Raw genomic sequence first — 17,575 nt, 5'->3', positions numbered from 1 at the left:
AAAAAAACTCGAATGCAGAAGTCCACAATCTCGCTCGCTACACTCTATTTTTAGATGTTGGTCACCATACACGGCCGATCTCACCGTATGATGTACTACCTCTGTAAAGTAATATAGGACCTTTTAGATGAGTGCGTCTAATCTGCACCCGGACTTAGAAAAAAATTCAAAAAAAATACTAGAAAAATTCCAATTTTTTTTATGGTGGTAGATAATTTGACGCGTGAGCTGCGCCCCAAAATTCAACTCATTTGAGCATCTGAGCAACTCTCGGCAAAAAAGAAAAAATCAGGGTCTGTAAAAATGTTTACTGTTCACGCACTGTTTTGACCAGATTTGTCTTTTTTGCCGAGAGCTACTCAGATGTCCAAATAAGTTGAATTTTGGGGTGCACCTCACGCGTCAAATTATCTACCACCACAAAAAAAATTGGAATTTTTCTAGTATTTTTTTTGAATTTTTTGCTGAGAGGGAGCAGATGAGCCCGGGCACCGTTTTGAGTTTTCGCTTTTAGATCAATATAGTTGTTATCCGTATATAAATAAAGCCAAGAAAATAAACGTATATTCATCCTTTTTTTTCCATCGAGATTTGTTGAGTCGATCGTATATCCGTCCTCGTGATCCAGACGGGGGGCATCGTCATCGGTTGCGTACAAAAATCCTTATCCAATGCACACATCGTTGCCAGCACGGCAGACCTTCTCTCTCTCTCGTGGCGTGGATGTACATGCACCTACCTATCACACCGCGCCAAAAGCAAGAAGAGAGAGAGAACAAAAAAACACGCGAAAAGAGGAGGAGGAGGCGGAAGAATTCCATCGACAGCGCTCCCTCGGAACTATCGGATCTCGGGAAGAAGATATATCTCCGCTGGCACCCGTCGTCTTCCTCCCCCATCCCATCTTCATCCGAGCCGCAATCCACCCGCGAGCACGCCATTAATCCCGCCCCACTCGGCTCCAGGAGGGAAGGCCGGCGGCCTCCGCTCCAAGGTACGACGACGTCGTTTTCCACCCCCACGTCAGTCACTCCACTCCCGGTACTACCAGTACCAGTCAACGCGCCGGTTTAATGCGATTTTTTCCCCTTTTTTTTGGTAACGGAAGCTGAGAATTACTGCGGTGGTGTGCGATCGCAGGAAGGTCCCCCTCCCGCCCCCCGTTAAGATGATGCGGTGCGCCGTGAGGGGCGGCGGTGCTCACGTCGTCGTCGGCGAGCGGAGGTCTGCGTCGTCGTCGCCCGGCGGCAGCGGCGGAAGGAGCGTCGTGCGGATGTCGGAGGGCCGCGGCGGGCTCTGCTGCGGCGGCGTGCGGTCGCGCGCGGCGGATCTCGCGGGGCTCGAGATGGGCCGGCCCAGCGCCGGCGCCGCGGGGCTCTTCCGGAGCGCGCGCTACGGCCGCGTGCGCGCCACCGCCTCAGGTGCGTGCGTCGCCGTCTCGTCACTCCCGATTAGGGGGTACAGAAGCGTGGTTCTGCAATCTGGGGGCTGGTTGTTAGGGATGATGTAAGCTCCAGCAGCAACCTACCACCCAATCGCCGCCAGATTCCGTGCGATTCTGTGAATATTTGGCAGGGGGAATGTGACGGAGGGTCATGCCTGCTGCGCCGGCCAGCAATTCCGTTGTGAATTCCGCTTTGGGGAAACAGGGATTGCCTTGGCGCCGTGCATCTAGTACTACTAGTACCAAAGCTGTAGTTGGCCTGGGCGGACTTGTGACATGCTTATTTGCCGTCTGAGATTCAGCTTCTGGTGTACCGTGGGAACGTCCGTGTTGCATAGTAGGCTGCGAATTGTGCAGGATGCTGGTAATGGGCTGCACCCGTTTTGCTCTCCGCTATGCGCCTGCAAACATTCATGTGGTTGTGTGCATCCTGCTTGTGGTCAGCTGTACATGATACCATGACAGTGTATTGTCACTGGGATTTTTTGACCATTTAACTGTGTCAGCTAATCTAGACTCCTTTACCATCTTATCCAGCTGATCCCGAGGATATTCCATCTGACAAGCTTCAAGCTAAATCGTCCGGGAGTGTTCTGCCATACGTTGGCGTTGCTTGCTTGGGGGCAATTTTGTTCGGCTACCATCTTGGGTATGTTTTTCTTGTCCATTGCACTGCAGCATAGAATTTTTTCCCATGCATTGCAAGGGTGTTAAAGCGCGGTTTCCTAGTCTAAATGTTAACTGTCGAATACCAGTGTCTAGCAAAACTGAATATCTCATTTGAATCTATATGTGCTTTAGTGTGGTCAATGGCGCACTTGAATATCTCTCGAAAGATCTTGGGATTGCTGAAAATGCTGTGTTACAAGGTATGACATTCTTTTACTTGCTAGTATAAGCCACACTTCATTTATTGTAGTTTTAGAACCTTTTCGTACATACATTTTCTTTGTGTCTGCAATAGTGACATCTGAAATGTCAGATCTATTATGTACAACCATTTTTCTTTTGGAAGATACTTGCATACTGTTTTTAAAGGGGATAAGGAATAACATATGCACTAGGACTTTATGCATTATGAGGATTCCATGGGATATCATTTTGCCTATATGCTTCACAATACATCTGCCTTTTCACTCAGGATGGGTGGTTAGTACAACCCTGGCTGGCGCGACAGTAGGTTCTTTTACCGGAGGGGCTTTGGCTGATAAATTAGGGAGAACACGGACATTTATCCTAGATGCAATCCCTCTTGCTGTAGGCGCATTCTTGAGGTCTGTTCTGAGACTGAATTCACTGCTATAACAATTTTATGGTTCAGGGTATAATATTGCTATGTAAACCTAACTCACAAAAAATTTGTAGTGCAACAGCTCAAGATGTCCGTACAATGATTATTGGTCGATTACTTGCTGGGATTGGTATTGGGATCTCTTCTGCTCTTGTGCCCCTTTACATATCTGAGGTTTGTGATATCTCAAAATTATCACAACCACTGTTCAGCAACTACTGCCTGTGATATTGAACTTCCCCAGCTGACTTATTTGCACCTTGCAGATCTCACCAACTGAAATACGTGGAGCACTTGGTACAATTAATCAGCTGTTTATCTGCATTGGAATTCTTGCAGCTTTGGTAGCTGGATTGCCATTAGCACAAAATCCTGCATGGTGAGTTTTCTCCTATCCTCTTTTTCTTTGTCGCATTCTGTTGATGCCTTTTGAATTTTGTTGTGCTTGTGCATAAAATCTGTTGACTACCAACTTCTGAATTCTTAAAACTTCTAATTTATGAAGTTATGATATATCTAAGAGCAATTGTTTTTTGTAATTACAAGGGAGAAACCTCTTTCTTAATTTTTTTGTGAACAAATGCATTTGTAAGGAAGTTAGTCAGAAACAACAGGCATATTCATTTAATACATACGAGAGAACTAAAGATGCAAATCACAATAAATTTGGCATGATAAACATATGAGTTATTTAATTTGTGTTATCTGCTTGTGGTTGTGTGCAATCAGGTGGAGGACAATGTTTGGAATTTCAATAGTTCCATCTATTTTGTTGGCTCTAGGAATGGCTGTTTCACCTGAAAGCCCTCGCTGGCTATTCCAGGTTTGTGCTGTGCAAATTCTTTCACCATATTTTGTACTCAGGTGGCAGCACGATACTTGAGAATAACTTTCATGTGATTAACCGCAGCAAGGAAAGATTTCTCAAGCAGAAGCAGCTATAAAAAAATTGTATGGAAAAGAGAAGGTTACTGAAGTCATGTATGACCTGAAGGCTAGTGGGCAAGGATCTAATGAGCCAGATGCCAACTGGTTTGATCTATTCAGCAAACGCTATTGGAAAGGTAAAATGTTCTCTGATTGTTTCCCTACACCCTATCAAGTCAATGACTTGGTACAAAGGAATCAGTGATAAAGTTTCATGTGTTGTCTTAATCTTATAGATGCTAGTAGTTTGGGCAAAGCAACTTTCTTCTATCATCTATGACAACAACAAAATGCATATGAATGATAAAAAAGATTGCATAATTGCTTGATCGAAATTCTCATCTCAGGGTTAGCCTAGAACTTTTCCTTGCAAACTGCTGCTACCAGCCATCTTCTTTACAGTCCACGATTGAATGAACAATCATGACTCAGCCTACATAACTTGGGTAGCAGTTTATAAGTATTCTTTTGATACTCATTTGTGTCTGCGTCATAATTGATAATCATGATGAAATTTTGGTACACGTGTCCTGATATAATTCTCTTACTGCAGTTGTGAGCGTGGGAGCGGCACTGTTTTTGTTGCAGCAACTTGCTGGCATAAATGCTGTTGTGTACTACTCTACATCAGTGTTCCGCAGTGCAGGCATTGCATCTGATGTTGCAGCGAGTGCTCTTGTTGGTGCCGCGAATGTTTTTGGTTAGTTCAGTGTTGGTAAGAGTGTTTCGGCAGTAACTTCCAATTCCTTTTCTGAGGTGTATGCATACTTCTCATAGGCACCATGATTGCATCTTCACTGATGGACAAGCAAGGGAGGAAGAGCCTTCTCATAACAAGCTTTTCTGGGATGGTACTGTCTTTTCTACAGTAGTCTGTATTTGTGTTCCCAATGTGTAAATGACTTATGAATTGCTGTTTCTTCTTTCTCTTTTGAAGGCGGCGTCGATGTTACTCTTGTCATTGTCCTTCACCTGGAAGGCTTTGGCACCTTATTCTGGCACTCTTGCTGTTGTGGGCACTGTCCTGTAAGTAGTTTACATTCACCTAATATGGATTTCTCCTGGTTTTTCTTTATTAATAATTTTAGCTCTTGACTAACTTGAAATCTTGATTGTAATTTTTGTCCAGGTATGTGCTGTCATTCGCTCTTGGAGCTGGCCCTGTTCCAGCTTTGCTCCTTCCTGAAATATTTGCCTCCAGAATAAGGGCCAAGGCTGTAGCATTATCAATGGGCATGCACTGGGTAAGTCTCTAGTGGTCACAGTTGTGACAAGTGACAAACAGATGTCTGCGGCATAGTTCAAAAAAGCGCTAGGCGTTAATTGTGCGTTTTGCCACCGCCTTGCGCTTTACTGACCAAAGCGCATGCTTATGCGCAGTTATGCACAGATTATGCGTAGTTATGCGCAATGCGTTTTGCCAACGCCTAGAGCCTAGGCGCGCTTAAGCGCTCGCTTAGGCGCGCCTTTTTTAACTATGGTCTGCGGCAACCAAATATTTTTTGTATCCTCCTTCAGCAGTATCGCATATCTTGTAGTACAAAATACAAGGTGGTCATAGCTTGTGCATTATTAGATGAACGATCGGCTTATACATGTGATAAATCGTTTTCAGATAGTAAGTTCTGTCCACTTTGGTAAGATAGATGAAACTGGAAGGAGAAGAAAAAGAAAAATGCATTCTGGAACAGTGATAATCCTTTCTACTTCCTCCATCCTATAGTATAAGATGGTATTACAACCAATATGTGAGTATATCGATTGTAATAACATCTTATATTATGGGACGGAGTGAGTACTTGCTTAGATGATCAATGTTTTGCACTGTCGACTTAGCCTACTGGCACCAGTGAATCGTCATCTGCTCTTTCTCTTTGCAGGTATCCAACTTCTTCATCGGCCTGTACTTCCTGAGCGTCGTCAACAAGTTTGGAATCAGCACCGTGTACTTGGGATTCGCGTCCGTGTGTGCTCTCGCAGTCCTGTACATTGCCGGGAATGTGGTCGAGACCAAGGGGCGATCCCTGGAAGAGATTGAGCGGGAGCTAAGCCCGCCCAGTAAAGCCGATGCTAATGCTTTCTTGGTGAGCGATCAATGAGCACCGAGCACAAGCGCCTCATCCTTGGGACCTGGGGATGTTGTCTCTGCCGTTTATGAGTAGTTCCTGGAATAAGCGAGCCGCAAGATCGCCTGGCGCCATGCAAACCGGCTGGTGCTCAGGGTGTTGCGGCACCAGTAAAGCTCAGCTATCTCTTGTCACATCTCAGAATCAAAGAGCTTTTGTGGCATTGCTTCAGGAGGTGCGAGATTTAGGCTGGCTGTTAGTCCTTGGATCGGATGTCATCGTTTTCAGTGTACAGATGAACTCCTTATATGTGTCGGAACTCGGTAATAAAACTCCAATTTGCCGAATTTCAAAGCGCGATATTTAATTATACGTGCCGAATTTCAATGCCCTGTTTCATACTGTGTAGTAAATGAGATCTTGATGCAGCGGTAAATCGGCAAGTACTCCACACAGTTCATGTGTTCATTTGAGAAATCAGTAAAAGTAATAACCATGTGCTACTACCAGGAACGTAAAAATCACTACTTTTTTTTGGACCTCAATAACTCCCGAACGTTCGATTTTTAAGCATACTAATCCGAACCCTTTTCGTGGCAACTTTAGTTAAGGCGATGTTGACAAACATGACAATTTTCTGACAAAAAATCAAACTGAAACAAAGTTACCATTAAAGAATGTTCGGGATGACATGCTTAAATTCCGAATGTTCGGGATTTATCTATTCCGGTTTTTTTGCTGGAAGAAATCAAATCATTTGATGAACTCGAGTAGCGTCCTGGCCACCTGGCCCCTCAGCTCGGCCCGCTTCATCCCGGCCTTCACCTCCGCGCGCCGCTGCTTCCTGACCCTGGCCTCCAGCGCCGCCGCCCTCTCGTCGCCGATCATCCCGAACGCCGTCTTGAGCACCCCGCCGCACGGCCGCCGCGACGCGATCGCCTCCACCTCCGCGGCGAGGCAGGGGTAGAGCGCCTCGAGCTCCGCGGAGCCCCTCCGCTCGTGGTGGCGCCTCGCGGCCTTGTCGGCGGCGCGATGCGCCCTCTCCGCCACCGTGCCCTCCCAGAGGCGCTTGGAGAGTCTGTAGACCCTCATGTCGTCGTCCGTGACGGGGACGGTGCCGCGGGAGAGCCGCCGGACGGAGGCGTAGTAGCGGCTGCGCAGGGTGGACACGCGCTCGGCGGCCTGCTCGCCGCTGTACCGGAGGCGGCCGGCGAGGGCGGCGGCGAGGTCGTCGCGGGAGGGGGGCCGGCCGTGCCGCTCCCGGTGCGCGACGACGGCCTCCAGGAGGACCACCTCGTCCGCGGTCGGCCAGCTTCGCGCCCGCCCCGCGGTGCCGCTCCGGGGTCGCCGCGGCTTCTTGGCTGCGGGAGGCGCGTCCTCCGAGGAGGACGCGTAAGGTTCGGGAGAGGGCTCGGGGGACGGGGAAGGCGACGGCGGCAGGCTGATGTCGTCTTCCTCGGACGAGACGTAGGAGATCGCGGCCTCGTCGGAGGAGGACGGCGGAGACATCGGCGGCGGCGCGGCGGGTGATGGAGATTTGGGGAGGGGCGGGGGTTCGCCGGTTTGGACAGTTGGTGGGTGTGTCTGAAACTCTGAATCTTGTATAGCTCAACTGGGCTATAGCCCAACGTGGCGAGACGGTCCGTTCGTTGCAAATCTGCCATTGGGCCCAAAATGCCACATAAATTTTCTGGATATTCTCGTCATTTTATCACAGCACATAAACACGAACACGTTGCAACTTGCAAATCGGCCATTACAATTTCCTCCATGTAATTCCCTTGCGTTTGATGTTCTTTTCTTGGAGGGAAAACTCCGCAGAAAAGTCAAATACAAGGGGAAACCATTGTGAAAAGAAATAGCAGGCACATCTCAGAAATTTGTAGACAGAAACCTGGGTCAACGTTCCAGGAGAATGACATATAGAGTGGGTTTTCGAAATCCAGGTGCATTGAAACGAAGAAATGGCAATACATAAAATGAAAATAAAATAAAGAGAAATGCCCACAAGAAGCCACCCAGAAGTTCTGATAACAACTATATTGAAAATGGCATAAATATCCATCTTTCTTAGTGGCCGGTTATCATTTTTTTGCGAGAAAACTTTTGAACTATTCATCATCGATCATGATAGTACAACGAATATAAAAAAAAATTACATTTTGTAGGCCATCTAGCGACGACTACAAACACTAAAACGAGTCGAAGACGCTTTTATCATCGCCCCTTCCTTCTGGAGCCGAGTAAATCTTTTATAATAGACAGATGGGAAGTCGTCGTGCTAAGACCACGCACCAGAACGACAATCGCCAAGTTACCATTGCGCGGTAGATTTCTGACCGTTCGATTTCGGATTTGAGCGGTCTGGGTTGCCCGTTCGGATATACTTATTCCGTTTCTAAACATAAGTCTTTTTGAAGATTTCAACATGGACTATATACGAATAAATACAGACCTTTTTCCAAAGTATAGATTCACTCATTTTGCTTCACATGTAGTTTATATTAGAATCTTTAAAGGACTTGTATTTAGAAACGGAGGGAGTAAGAACTATCGGGATTGCAATGCATACTTACATTTTTTGCTTTTTTTTGCCACAAATTGGGCATACCATGACGTACGAAGGAAAACAAAACAAATTGATTTAACAATGGCAAGTGATAGGCGTCGGCGTGCCGGCCGCGGCCCAGCAGTCCGATCCACGAGCTCAAGCCATCAAATATGTTCCCCGCCCCTGCGTTGACTTCTTCTTCTTCTTCTTCACTGTGCGCCCACCCCGGCCGGCGACTACCCCCCTCACCTAGACCTCCTCCCCTCCCCCCTGCAGTCCCACGCTGCTGGATGCGCTCTCCGTCCCTATCACCGTTGGTCGCCTTCCTCGTCGCCGTCGCAGTATCCGTACTCGCCCCCCGGTCTAGTAGGAAGTCGTCGCCCCTCGTAGCAAAAAAGGCGCCGCCTTGAAGCACATCGGCACCCTCTATCGTTGCAGTACCTAGCAGGAGCCATATTCACTTCACTGTCGTGTCGCCGACACAGCTCTCAACGTCACCGCTCACCGCCATTGGCGAGTCAGCTTGAAGCTTTTTCTATGACGTTTGGAACTTTTCTCGCTGATTGAAGCTTTCCACCGTGCCAATTGAAGCTTTTTTTTCACCTAGGGTTGAAGTTTTTTTCACAAGGGTTGCAGCTTTTTCACTTTGATTTTTTTGCGAGAAAACTTCCAATCTATTCATCTTCAATTATGGCAATACAACGAACACCAGAAATAATAAAAATTACATCCAGGTCCGTAGACCACCTAGCGACGACTACAAGCACTGAAGCGAGCCGAAGGCGCGCCGCCGTCATTGCCCCTCCCTCATCGGAGCCGGGCAAAACTTATTGTAGTAGACAATCGGGAAATCGTCGTGCTAGAACGCCATATGACCAACGCAACAGAACGGCAACCGCTGCTGACGAAGAGTAGCGTAGATTTAAAGGATCCAACCTGAAGAAACACAAACATAGACGAACTACGACCAGATGCGAGCAAATTCACCAAGGATAGACCTGCTGGAATCCAGACACACTTCGACACGCCCACCGACGATACTAGACACACCACGGGAACTGGGGCTAGGCGGGGAAGACCTTATTTCATCTTCAGGGAGTTGCCGTCGTCTCGTCTTCCTGAGCAGGACACAAACCCTAACAAAACTTAAAGAAACGTCTGAAAACAGAGCCTTCCCGCCGGCAAAGACCGGGATCCACCGCGCCGCCATGGCCGTAAGGCCACCGGAGACAAGGCGGACCGGCGGCGGCGCTGACGGGAGGCAAATGAACCCTAAGCTTTTCTTGGGGAGGAGGCGTCTTGGAAAGTCTTTGCTCTTTTGATTGGTTTGGCTGGTTGAAGTTCCCCTGATGATTGTTGAAGCCTTTTCTATATAGGCTTGAAGCGTTTTTGTCAATGGTTGCAACACTCATATTGTCGTTGAAGCTTTTTTTTTGTCAAAATGGTTGCAATTCTTTTCCGCTTGCGCGGTGCCGTGGTTGAAGCTTTCTCTATCTATGATTGAAGCTTTTGTGTCAAATGGTTGCAACTTTTCTTTGTTGGGCAGTCCGATTGAAGCTTTTCCTATCTACGGTTAAAGGTTTTTTCAACAACTATTGGAGTTGTTTCATGTGACGGTTGCAACACTTCCATAGGCGCGGGTCCGCCCATGGCAGGATGTAGCCATGGCATCTCCTGTGGCTCAGCCCAGTGCCGGCGATGGTACCCCCTCCCCCTTTGTACCTCGTCGCTCGTCGCATTGCTGCTGGTTGGAAGCATTCCGGTGTCAGGTCCTCGTCGCGTGCGACCATGACGAAGGCTGCAGGTCATGGCGACGGGCCGGGAGGCAGTGCACGAGCTCACTGGCAGTGGTCGGGCATCACAAAAAGCTGCGGGGGCGCACGACAGTGCCGACGCGGGGGAGGGGGAGGGGGGACCACGGGCGGGCGACGCCAGTCCTATGTGAGGGGGACGCCTGATCCACAGCCACATACGACGCGACCGACCCAAGTTTTAGCCGGCGCGCCGTGAGGAAACGTTTTCCTTTAACAACAATGAATGTTAGAGTGTGAACAGTAGTTTCACCGCATTTTCCTCCTACATCGTCGGAAATAAATTTGGTTTTCTCACGACAAAACCATGCCCTACAAGTACGGTAGTACTTCCTCGTATACTTCTTCCGTCCGGAATTTGTTGTCGCGGAAATGGATGTATTTAGGCGTATTTTAATTTTAGATACATTTATTTTTATTTATTTTTGTTAATTCAAAATTTCTTCACATAGGGAGTACATTCGAACTTTCAGAATGTTGGGAAAATCGTGTACTTGTAACAGGCAAAGAAAGGCACTAAGATGAACGACATGTTCTTCACTCCCGGCCGCGGAAGCAGATCACCAACCAACGCCGTCATCACGCCCAGATTCGAATTGAATTCTTCCGGAAGCATCTCTCCTCCCCTTGTCGTCAGCGGCCTCGGCGTGCGGGCCGACGGACCAACCCAAGCTCCCTCCCTCCCTCTCACAACAGGCGCCAATAATCCCAACCCCAACCCCAAAGCCAGAGATAACCCCAGCGAGTCGGCGGCAACTCCAACGCCGCCGCGGCCTGTGGTTCTGGTGGAGATGGGCGCCCCCACGTACCGGCTCGCGGCGGCGGTCACGGGCCCATCGGGCGCCGAGGCCGGGTTCCTCGTCGCGCGGCAGCCGCCCCCGCCGCGGGTGCAGGAGGAGGAGGGGGAGTACGGGCGCTTCGTCGACAGCGACCTTTACGACCTCCCGTCGGCGCCCCTGCGGCGCCTCGCGCAGGGCGAGCAGGCCAGGCCGGGCGTGGCCGTCGCCGACGCGGAGGCGGAGGGCCCCCTCGACCTCTCGCGCCTCGACGTCCCCGCCGCTCTCGACCAGGTGACGCACCGTTAGCTCAGTGAAATCTGGCCGCTCCGCTGCGCTGCTGTTCTAGTGTGAAGTACTGTAGCTTGCAAAATCTGGTGACATATATCCGGGGGTGCTATGGATTACGAGTTAGTACAAGCCTTGTTTACCTGCCGTAGTAGAACCATAATTTGACAACCGGCAACTGATCTAAGAGATGGACTCTTCTCACTCGCTAGATTTTGAGCCAATTGGGCCTGACGAATGCAATGTGCGGGGAGTGGAGGCTCCTCAAGCATATCGAGGAACCAGAGTTCGGCCCGGACGCGGGCGTCAACACGGTGCTCGTCATCACGTCGCTCGAGTCGAAACCGGAGGCGTTGCAAGGTCTGCTGCTTCATTTCTTACTAATGCTTGTGTCCAGGAATTTGACTGACCACCAAACCCACCGTAAACTCGAGTTGTGCGTTGCAGACTCCTGTAAATGGATGTCCACGGAGGGGGCTCGGGAATTGCTTTCTGACGTGAAGCCCGGTGATACTCGAATTGGGCCATATGTGCATGTTGGATTTGTGAAATCGGATCTATCTTCAGATTGTACAGCTGGCTCCACATTGGTCTCCCAGGTCTGTGTAATTTTAATTTTGTTTGGATCAAATTTCGGTTTCTAGTCAATTGTCATGCCGATCTGTCTCCTTTTTCCTGAGAAGCGATGTTTGGTGACAGGAGTACCCTCCCGGAATTACCCTTGTACCAATGAAGAGTAGTACCTTACGGCCTTTTCGTACGACTAATCTTGTGGTAATACAAGCAACCAGTGGTACATGTGGATCGAAGCGCCCTGATTATTTTGCTTGTGGTGATGTTTTACTGATAGATCCTGGATGTTGCTCACAGGTTCATACAGAGGTAAAAGCATTATCTAAGATTACATCCTTTTAGCTCTACATACAGTGACAGTCTGACAGAGAGTATATCTTGTGAATGCAGCTTCTGCCTTGGGCTTATTTTTTTAAAAGTATTATAATCTGTTTAATTGCTTCAGTTCCTTCCATGGGACTTCGATTACTCAAACCAACTTCGTCATACAGGCCTCAAAACTACCCCTAGCTTTATGAGGAAAAGAACTTGTGCCTAAAATGTTTGCCTATTTGATTAGAATCACCAAGGAATACCAGAGTGACATAAGGGGACAAAAAGCGCTGAAGACGTCATGTGAAAACATTCACTTTTCAGAGCTGCAGCTATCAGTGCAAAAAACACAATTTGGTGCATAATCGCACAAACTTTTGGTTTCGGAAAGAATCTACTTGAATTATTTGAGAAGACTAGATCTGATTTGTGGTGGGTTGTATAACTCTTTAAAATGTGAGCTTTAAACTCAAAGTTTGTTAGATGACAGATACAAGTTTGCTGTAAATGGTAACAGTTGTGCTTTTTCTTCCCTTGCTGATTTTTCATTTGTCAGAAGTATTGCATAGTTACTTTCACAATTTTGAACTTGATTATCTTATACATAAGTAGAATATTTGAGAAGTATGCCTTCCATTTCATTGATTTTTTCTGTTGCTGATTTGGTAATTGGTACCCAAACGAAAAGTGCACAAAATTGTGCTTTGCAATAAGCTTTGTTTTTAATCTATTAGACGATTTTGCATGCACAGCTATAGGCCTTGGCCTACAACAGTAGTTGTTTCTATTGAATACTGTTTTAAGCAGAAACTATTCATTCTGTCCTAACAAATGATCACATCCCTGCCATCTTCAGCTTGCAGATCTTGTCAATTCCCTTCCAAAGAAGTTACTGGTCCTTGTTACACATCATCATAATGATCATGTTGAGGGTACGTTAGAATGTTTTCTGTAGCACTTCTTAGTTTTTCTGTTGAAATTAAGATCATATCTGGGAGAGAAACGCATGAAGCTGGAAATATATACCATGCTATAGTTCTTTAGCTCCTCATTTGTGTTAATTGTTATCATTCCTATTTGTCCATCCTAAATAAACTGGCTGCATTTGGTTGAATGACTTAGGTCTTTCGGTTGTTCAGAGATGCAATCCTGATGCTGTTCTTTTGACACATGAAAACACGATGAAGCGCATAGGGAAAGGTAACGACCTACACCATTTTTTTAAACCAAAATTGTAAAATTTCTTATCCACTTTGCCATGGCATATTTGTTTTCCTGATGTTGGCGTACAAAAGTAGTTCAGGAATGGGTTTAGTTGGGATACTTCCATTGACATGTAGCAAGTGAAACCTTGCCCTTAGACCTTGTTTTGACCATCCTAAGAGGTTCCTGCTAGTCATAAACCTGTGATTAATGGTGCAAGCAGGGTTTACAAACAAAAGGAGAAAGGGAAGAAAATTATATCTAAAAACCAAGACAATTATTTAATATTTGCATCACCTTGAATGATTTGGAAGATTTGTCCACTATAAGTGTGGTACCACATGTCAGCGCATTTTAGTGGTGGAAGGTGGGGCAAGAGAGCCATCAGGCGTACGAGGTGGTCAAACTCATAAAAACGGCAATATCTCTGGTGAAGCTTGCAATCAACATATCTTCTTGTTTACTTGGATACTCTCTTAGGTCGGTATACCTTTCTACATGGTCCTCCTCATAGTGGTTTTCACTCTGTCCTGGTATGTTTGACACTTCTAAGGTGATGTATTGTTGGATCATTATTCATTATTAAATGTCAAACTATTAGTTTGTTTTAGTTTTGATTGCCTGTGAATGACGGTAGTGGATAATAATCCAATTTTATTTCATTATAATTAGGCTACTCACTAGCCACTATCTTCAACTGCTATATATCATGGCTATCTCTGTGAACTAGCTCACACTTAATACTCATTAATTTATTTGTGCTGTTCATACACATCTTATATTTCATTTGTGTGTGGTGTATAGGGAATTGGTCAACCGGCTATACTGCTGTGACTGGTGGTGAAAGCATATGCATAGGTGACCAAGAACTGCAAGTCGTTTTTGCTCCTGTAAGCCAGTGTTTTCCTTGGAGAATCGTTCTCTGGTTTTAGCTTATGCCATTGTTTCCTTACCTAGCATGATAATTCCTTTGAACTTTCCAATAATTAAATACTTAATTATGTAGCAATTTTTGTAAAGTCCAACACAAGAACATAAACCCTAATGGTTATAGTAGCATTTGGCAGTCCGATGTTTTTTGTTTGGTATAATTTTTTTTTCTTCTTGCTGTTCAAATATAGTTGCATGCCATAGTCCATACAGGATGATTATGCCAACCACTGATGATATTTTGCAATGATTATTTTAAGAAAAGATGGTGGCATGACATTTGTTACTTGAATGGATTTACATTTTATAAGAATTAAAGAATATTAGAACTTCAGAAAAAATACACAAAATGTAGCATTCCTGACGTTGTTTTGAAGCAAAATAGTAGCAACACTATACATGATCTCTGCATGACCTAGAAAGTATTCTCTGGAAAACAGTTGACTTATACAGCAACCCAATATTCACATTTGAAGAAGTCTATATTTCTGTTATTCTGTTGTATTAACTATGTGAACTCATAATAGCAGAAGCATACGATTTGTCTATTTTAGAGTTTGGAGTTCATCCATTTACTGATCTGATCTGATCTGAAGCATATATTCAGTTGTTTCTGTGGAATCTACATCATATTTTAGACCAGAACATACTGAATTTATTGATCGATACTTCTCTATGTTTTCAATACTAGGGTCATACAGATGGTCATATGGGGCTTCTCCATGTCAATACCAATGCACTAATTGTCGGAGATCATTGTGTAGGGTAAGCATCATTCTTCAGCATATTCACAGCAGCAGTTGCGGAAACTCTATTACCATTCTTCACTGGTATCTAAATTGAGTGCAAGTATTAAATCGAACTACCATATCTAAATTGTACTACTTGTTGATGTTATATTTGACAAATGGATAAGACACACAAATAGAATGATCAGCTTCAAGGACTACAACATCCTCGGATTTTTAAATTGGCCCCACTCACTAAAGAAACAGTAAGGCTAAGCATTTGGAAACTACTGGGCTGTCATATATAGGCTATGTATGATGTACAGAGGCTTCTCTATAAGACAGCATATTAGACACCCACCAGTGTTTTTATTTTATATTAATAAAAAAGATGCAAGAACTAAAGTACTAACTGCTTTTCCTCAAAAGTTATACAGAATAAAATCACACTTTAAACAGGCAAGTGATGCCAAATAAAATAAACACTGTGAAGTAATGATGCATAATTTTGCCATTTTCAGGCATGGAAGTGCAATATTGGACAATAGAGCTGGTGGCAACATGAAGGTAACACTGATTTTCGTTTGGAAGCTCATTTTGCATTATAACCGAAGTTCGCAAATCGTGGAAAATCTCTTGGTTTCTTTCCCACCTTGTTACTTTGTTTCTGTGCTTTACGTTTTCTAGCAATGCTGCCTCCAGAGAGTTGTGTTGTCTAAATCAGAGTTGCATTGGCATAAGGGTTTTCTGAATTATGCAGGACTACTTCCAAACCACATACAAATTCTTGGAGATGTCGCCACACGTGCTAATTCCAATGCATGGAAGAATCAACCTATGGCCCAAGCATATGCTTTGTGGATATCTCAAGTATGGAATTAATCGCTACTGCAAACTTTGTCTACACTTCACAAGTTCTATGGTTGAACAAGTTCATTTTTAGCAGAATATAAGATGAACTTTATACTTTCGGATTTGTCGAATCAATTCAAATGTAGTCTGTTCCTTTGTTGCAACTTTTCCTGTTTCTTCTAAAAAGTGGCCTATTATCGTTTTCTACATACGCACCTCTTGATCGACGCACAATTATATTATTATTTCTTCATTCTTGTTCATGCCTGATAGTATGATACAGTTATCTGTTTGTAGATACTGCAGACATTAGTTCTGATGTAATGTGCATCTTACTGAATTTGTAGGAATCGAAAGGCTAGAGAAGCCTCCATTCTGCAATCCATAGAGAATGGTGCTCAAACTTTGTTTGATATAGTTTCAAAGACTTACTGTGATGTAGACAGGAAATTGTGGATTCCTGCATCCTTTAATGTTCGCCTCCATGTTGATCATCTGAACTCTCAACATAAACTTCCCAAGGTGAGTGAAAACTGCACTCAACTTCTGTATGTATCATGATTAATCCAGAGCAAGGAGCCTGCATGTTCCATAATTAAAAAAAAAAGGGCAACCTGGTGCATGTAGCTCCCGCTTGCGCAGGGTCCAGGGAAGGGTCCGACCACTTTGGGTCTATAATTAACCCAGGAAAAATACTACAAGTGAGTGGTTACCATTTTGAGAGCTTTTCCTCCTGTGGATGCTCTGAAAGTTCAAAGAAACACAATAACACACCAAATTTCTGAATAATTTATGCTTGATCTTGTAGAAATGTTTATAACCTATACTAGTGTAGGCCTGTAGGGGAAATATTATGGGATGAAAATTTAGCCAGATGCAAATCAGAATGCACCTGAATGTTTTCTGCAATATTTTACACTGTAACAATATCTTTGACGAAAAAACACATCAAAATGTTCTGAAAACAGTCTGCAACTTTTTATCACGTTTCCTTATTTGACAAGCATGCTCTTGTTAGAACCAGTTATTCATTGATTTTGATGATGATTCAGTTTAATTTTCTTGGGGATCACCATGCAGGATTTCTCCTTAGAAATGTTCAGTGGAAGTTGCGATGAATTTATGTCTAGCCTGCAGCAGTGACCGTGAGTGTGAGAAGAAAATCAAACGCTCCTTCTGAGTTTGTATTCCACCTAGGCTGCTCTGTTGAATTATTTGGCCTTTTTTTACACGAAACTAAGCAAAGTGATAATGGGGGTTATGTTATTGAATAAACCAAAACATGTTAGCTATTATCAGAAGTGTACATATCGAGAAGCCCCATTGATACAACATGTTACTCAATTTATGCAGGACTTCTCAACGGAAAAGTTTGAATCGAGCTGCGGAACACATTTCATATTTTGGTGGGGCGTAGCGTATGCCCAAGCCAGGAGCTCGCCGGCCCTCGTCATCGCGGCAAGCGCCCTCGCCGCCGGTGGTCTGGCGATCGCGTATGCCCTCAGGAGGAGCAATGGCAACCAGCCCTAGGATTCTTCTCCGAGACCCGGTCATCCCCATCTCTGAGTGCATGCAGGTGTCGTAAGATCCGAGATTGTTCATGAACTGTGAACTCCCGAGATTGCTCATGATTGCATATTTGTGAACTTTGCTCTGTATACACACAACACAAGGGAGAAGCTCCCGGTGCTACGTTGTGTTCCTCCTAAGCTACAGGAACTTTCGACCTAGAGGTCCATGTGCAGGTGAACCGAATACAGAGACTTTTGCTGAACCGACGCTACCGTTCCATTCTAATCTAAAATAGAAACCTGCTGCGATCT

At 45.3% G+C, this 17,575-nt stretch overlaps 3 protein-coding genes across 9 annotated transcripts; 2 read left to right on the top strand and 1 right to left on the bottom strand.

Moving 5' to 3' along the window:
* The first annotated feature begins 708 nt into the window (after positions 1 to 708).
* On the top strand, positions 709 to 6,115 carry LOC123068385 (plastidic glucose transporter 4). 3 transcript variants are annotated; one of them, XM_044490962.1, is made up of 14 exons: positions 709 to 1,022; positions 1,141 to 1,421; positions 1,982 to 2,093; positions 2,246 to 2,313; positions 2,586 to 2,718; positions 2,810 to 2,909; positions 3,002 to 3,114; positions 3,465 to 3,558; positions 3,646 to 3,799; positions 4,216 to 4,362; positions 4,440 to 4,513; positions 4,600 to 4,688; positions 4,792 to 4,906; positions 5,543 to 6,115. In XM_044490962.1, exons 1-14 carry the CDS (start codon positions 724 to 726, stop codon positions 5,759 to 5,761), a joined length of 1,998 nt encoding a protein of 665 aa, XP_044346897.1. In that variant the 5' UTR covers positions 709 to 723; the 3' UTR covers positions 5,762 to 6,115. The 3 variants fall into 3 exon arrangements, with proteins under 3 accessions (XP_044346897.1, XP_044346898.1, XP_044346899.1); XM_044490963.1 differs by having other exon boundaries at positions 710 to 994; XM_044490964.1 differs by having other exon boundaries at positions 826 to 1,041.
* A 256-nt stretch (positions 6,116 to 6,371) lies between these two features.
* LOC123068387 (uncharacterized) lies at positions 6,372 to 7,286 on the bottom strand. Its single transcript, XM_044490965.1, has one exon. It carries the CDS (start codon positions 7,235 to 7,237, stop codon positions 6,482 to 6,484), a length of 756 nt encoding a protein of 251 aa, XP_044346900.1. The 5' UTR covers positions 7,238 to 7,286; the 3' UTR covers positions 6,372 to 6,481.
* A 3,293-nt stretch (positions 7,287 to 10,579) lies between these two features.
* Positions 10,580 to 17,526, top strand: LOC123068383 (uncharacterized). Of its 5 annotated transcripts, none has more exons than XM_044490957.1 (13): positions 10,580 to 11,160; positions 11,367 to 11,514; positions 11,602 to 11,753; positions 11,854 to 12,036; positions 12,896 to 12,971; positions 13,162 to 13,239; positions 14,047 to 14,132; positions 14,864 to 14,937; positions 15,422 to 15,467; positions 15,661 to 15,770; positions 16,100 to 16,274; positions 16,833 to 16,897; positions 17,106 to 17,526. In XM_044490957.1, exons 1-12 carry the CDS (start codon positions 10,612 to 10,614, stop codon positions 16,893 to 16,895), a joined length of 1,740 nt encoding a protein of 579 aa, XP_044346892.1. In that variant the 5' UTR covers positions 10,580 to 10,611; the 3' UTR covers positions 16,896 to 16,897; positions 17,106 to 17,526. The 5 variants fall into 5 exon arrangements, with proteins under 5 accessions (XP_044346892.1, XP_044346894.1, XP_044346893.1 ...); XM_044490959.1 differs by having other exon boundaries at positions 16,833 to 16,903; XM_044490958.1 differs by having other exon boundaries at positions 16,833 to 16,932.
* Positions 17,527 to 17,575: the final 49 nt, after the last annotated feature.

Source organism: Triticum aestivum, chromosome 3B (genome assembly GCF_018294505.1).
Source record: "Triticum aestivum cultivar Chinese Spring chromosome 3B, IWGSC CS RefSeq v2.1, whole genome shotgun sequence".
NCBI lineage: Eukaryota > Viridiplantae > Streptophyta > Magnoliopsida > Poales > Poaceae > Triticum > Triticum aestivum.
Note: the sequence above shows the minus strand (reverse complement) of the source record. Positions and strands in the feature narration are given on the sequence as shown.

Excerpts from the sequence above, each read along its gene's own strand:
- LOC123068385 (XM_044490962.1), top strand. The coding sequence starts at position 724 with ATGTACATGCACCTACCTATCACACCGCGCCAAAAGCAAGAAGAGAGA. Across the intron at positions 1,023-1,140 it reads ACGTCGTTTTCCACCCCCAC|GAAGGTCCCCCTCCCGCCCC; the intron begins GTCAGTCACTCC and ends GTGCGATCGCAG. Across the intron at positions 3,115-3,464 it reads TTAGCACAAAATCCTGCATG|GTGGAGGACAATGTTTGGAA; the intron begins GTGAGTTTTCTC and ends GTGTGCAATCAG.
- LOC123068387 (XM_044490965.1), bottom strand. The coding sequence starts at position 7,237 with ATGTCTCCGCCGTCCTCCTCCGACGAGGCCGCGATCTCCTACGTCTCG.
- LOC123068383 (XM_044490956.1), top strand. The coding sequence starts at position 10,612 with ATGAACGACATGTTCTTCACTCCCGGCCGCGGAAGCAGATCACCAACC. Across the intron at positions 14,133-14,863 it reads TGCAAGTCGTTTTTGCTCCT|GGTCATACAGATGGTCATAT; the intron begins GTAAGCCAGTGT and ends TTTCAATACTAG. Across the intron at positions 15,771-16,099 it reads ATGCTTTGTGGATATCTCAA|GAATCGAAAGGCTAGAGAAG; the intron begins GTATGGAATTAA and ends CTGAATTTGTAG.